This window comes from Empidonax traillii, unplaced genomic scaffold (assembly GCF_003031625.1).
Source record: "Empidonax traillii isolate 1590-97213 ecotype Southwest subspecies unplaced genomic scaffold, ASM303162v1 scaffold3140:size35533, whole genome shotgun sequence".
NCBI classification, from domain to species: domain Eukaryota; kingdom Metazoa; phylum Chordata; class Aves; order Passeriformes; family Tyrannidae; genus Empidonax; species Empidonax traillii.
Genome location: NW_020958333.1, coordinates 1 through 3,768, shown reverse-complemented (window position 1 = coordinate 3,768; position 3,768 = coordinate 1). Strand labels below are relative to the sequence as shown.

Genomic DNA, 3,768 nt, shown 5'->3' with positions numbered 1-3,768 from the left:
AGGAATTGATGGAAAATGGAGAGATTGTCACCAGATCTTTGCAACTACCACAGCTGTAACTTCAGTCTTAGGGCAAAGTTAACCCTAAGGAGGGGACTCGTTTTCAGCAAACCTTGGCTTGCTGACAGGATGAATTTGGTTTCCACAATCATCCTCACTCTAAGTCTCAAAGCCTGACCCCAGCACTTCTCACCACCTCCCATGCGCAGCACTGCCCCGAACACCATTCCCCAAACCATTTATTCCTCATGTGGACAGTTTCCCCAAGCTGTGCTCAAGAGCTGCACCACCTCACTCTAAAGTTGGGATGCCCCGTGCAAGCCTGTTCCAAGTGTGCCAGGGTCGCCCAGAGGTGCTCCCACCACCTGTGGGTTGGAACAAGGAGGGAATAGGGATGTTCAGCCCCTCGATGCTTTGGTGGAAAGGAAGAGTGGTGTGAATCTGTGATCCATGAGAGGGCTTGGCTATGGAAAAATAACACTAAGTGGTGTTTGTGTTTGCTTTGGGATTTGCCCAGGGGCAGGTCACACATGCTGCTTCCTGGCTGGGACAGACCGTGTGGCCACCTCCAAGCACCAGCTTCTCAGGGATCCCACAGCTCCAGGCTCTGCCCATCCGCTCTGCTGCAAGTGTTGAGGCTCCAGCAGAACCCCCCAAGGCCAAGGGCCTTTGGGGCACTTTCCCCTCCCCACTGCACACCTGGGCAAGTGTTGCTGAGCACAAGGGCTCTTCTTCCCCTCTACCCCAATACACTGTGGATACCGGGCACCAAAAAAACCTCCTGAGTCTCTGTGCATGCTAAGAGGGATTTATTATAGCTAAGAGGAGTTTAATATTGCTAAGCGGGGTTTATTATTGCCTGCTGGGGTAAGAGGATACGAGGGGTCTTTTCCACAGGGTGAGGTATTTCCATCAGACAGGGTTCCTAGGATCAGTTCTCCGCAGACCTCTGGCAGCTGCCCCACAGAGGAGCCTCCCTATTCTGCACACTCTGGAGATGATGTTCAAACTGCTGGAATGTGGAGAAGCCTGAGGTCTCTGGACAGCCATTAGGATTTTCTGGGTTTGAATTGCCAGGCTTTTCATGGCAGCGCTGTCATGAGTCATGCCTTCAATAACTGGAACAAAAGGGAATGAGGCAAGGTCAGTGCCCAGATCTCTGGTGACCCAAGAAGCCCCTCCTGCCAAGGCCATCCCAGCCAATTCTTGCTATGGCCAGGAGGAGCAGGGCCCAAGGGGATCAGCCAGAAGGTGCTGGCCACCAATACCCCTCATGGCCCTGAAATCTCTCTCTGCTCTGCCCAAGCCATTCCTCATCCATGCAGGGAGCAGAGCCCTCCACAGCCAGGGCAGGATTGCAGCTCCCTGCCCAGGGTCTCTGCTCCTCCACTGATCCCTGCTGCTCTCACTCACCATCAATGACGATCTGCAGCTCAACCTGCTGTCCCCTCAGGTACCTCCCAGCGATCCCTGGGAACACAGATGCTGTCAGGGCCCCAGCGGTGTCACAGCTCCCCCCCAGTGGACGCAGCAGCCGGGGCTGGGGCCGAGCTGCAGTGACCTTGTGGCTCACCTATGAACCTGAGGACCGCCTCTCGCACGGGCTCCTGTGGGCTCTCCAGGTACGGCAGGGCCTGGCAGAGGTACTGGGCCACTCGGCTCTTGTCCTTCTCCAGCTGCAGAAAACGGCAGGGCACAGAGGGAATGGTTGGCTGGGGCTCTGCCCCTTGGCTGGGCACAGTGCCATCCCCACACTCAGGGCCTCGGGGACTGGGGCTTCAGGTCCCTCCTTACCAGGCACTCGCTAAACCTCCACGGCTGCTCTGTCTTCAGCAGCTCCACAAGATCCCTCCTCTTCAGCAACCAGGCTGCACGAAGAAGCGCTTTCCAAGAGGCCTGCAGAGCAACAGAGTCCAGGAGATGGCACCACAGCCCAGGGCACAGGACCCGTGTCCCTGGACCAAGGCCAGGGCAGGAGGCAGCCCGGCTCCCTCCTGTTGTGACCCCAGAGCCCACAAGTACTCACTTCTGCCACTTGCTGGTTCTCATCGTGCCAGTAGAAGAAGAGTGGCATCAGGCTCTGGTTCACGTGTGACTTCAGGTGTTCTTGTCCTTCATCCACTCCCAACTCCATCACCTTTCGGAAGAGGTGAATGGAGAGCAGTTGCACACGGATGTTGTCCTGATGCAAAGGAAGAAGAAAAGGCCTCAGCACTGGCTGCTCCAGGCCCACCGGGGCACAGGCTTGCACATGCACAGGCCACAGTTTCCTGGCAGCCCCCAGGGCCTGTGGTGGGGGGCACAGAGACTTACATAGCCAAAGAGTGGCTGCAGCACCTCAGCCAGCTGCAGGGCAGTGGGGGTGGAGATTACGATGTCTCTGTCCTCAACTTCATTGATGAATATAGAGAGGGCCATCTCGACCAGCTCTCTGTCTGCGTCCCACAGAACGTCCATCAGGCTTTGTGTCAGGGTCCGCATGCCGTCAGCCTGGGAGGAACACAAGGCTGTGCTGGGAAGCCAGGAACGGCTGCAGAGCCAACCCCTTCAGGACAGGCCATTGGCCTCCGGGCCCCATGGCAGAAGAGCTGGGAGCAGCTGCCACAGCTCCCGAAGCCCAGCCCAGGCCAAGTGACTGCGTTGTCCAGCCACAGGATTCCAGCAAGGCTTCAGCCCCTGCCCCCTCCTCACCATCACAGGATCCTTGCTGAGCACCACGAGGCCTCTGAGTGCCAGGCGACGCATCTCTGGGCACTCGCTTCTCAGGTGCCTTGCAAGAATCTCCAGGAAGCTGTCACTCCATTCAGTCATATCCCGGCAGTCGAGGACCTGCAAGGCACGCAGCAGTGACGGGGTGCCCGGCCGGCAGGAGCCTGGACCCGCACAGGGCTGTACCCAGGCAGCAGCTGCGGCTGCCAGAGGGCTGAGAGGTGGAGGCAGCTCGGCCAGGCAGCGCTCGCCAGCAGGCTCACCTCCACAAGGAAGGCCATGGCAGGAAGCTCCCAGCGGGGCTTCTCCCTGATGAGCAGCCCCAGCAGGCAAAGGGCAATCCAGGAATACAAGGGGCTCGAGGCACGGCGCATCTCCCTGGCAGGGGGAAACAGGCACCATCAACCCTGAGCTGGGTGGGCAAACCTCTGCCGGGGCTCACTCACACAGGCCTGGTCTTTCCCCACCACCCCCGGAAGGGACACCTGCACTCTGGGAGGCGGCTCCTCCTGCGCACCTGCCTCTCCTAGCCTTTTCCAATCTGCTCAGCCATCCCTGGCTGACAAGGCCCTCTGACCCACAGACACTGGGAGGGTTCCCCGTGCCCAGGCAGAAATGACAGGGACAGTGGGGACAAGGGGGTCTCACCTGGCCAGCAGACCCACTGCGTAGTGGTGGGTGTCAGCATTGACGAGCGTGTCCCAGCCACGCTTCTGTTCCATTGACACCACCACATCCTCATACTCGAGGCGGCAAAGTAGGGCCTTTATGGTCAACACGGCAAATCTGTGTGGAGAGTGAAGCCCAGGTCATGCTGGGAGCCCTGACCCAGCCCCGAGGACATAAAAGGGACAAGAGGCCTGGGATGGAGCACCTCTTGGAGTCTGTGGGAAGGCGGTGTTGCTCCCAGTATCCCTTCCAGAATGTGTCAACCTCCTCTGGCATCTGCTCTTTGCTGGTGGAAACTTGGAAGAGGAGATCCACGAGGAGATGGGAGGAATAGTCTTTCAGTTGCTCTGGGCACTGGGACATCTGGAGAATCTCCCAAACCACGATGGT

General features: G+C 58.5%; 1 protein-coding gene across 1 annotated transcript; it reads right to left on the bottom strand.

Moving 5' to 3' along the window:
• Positions 1–1,405: 1,405 nt before the first annotated feature.
• On the bottom strand, positions 1,406–3,495 carry LOC114072413 (the record flags this gene model as incomplete). Its single annotated transcript, XM_027910314.1, has 8 exons — positions 1,406–1,470; positions 1,574–1,676; positions 1,795–1,896; positions 2,027–2,182; positions 2,314–2,490; positions 2,692–2,829; positions 2,973–3,087; positions 3,358–3,495. Coding segments are annotated over 8 exons (994 nt in total), but the record flags the coding sequence as incomplete, so codon positions are not given.
• Between the last annotated feature and the right edge of the window lie 273 nt (positions 3,496–3,768).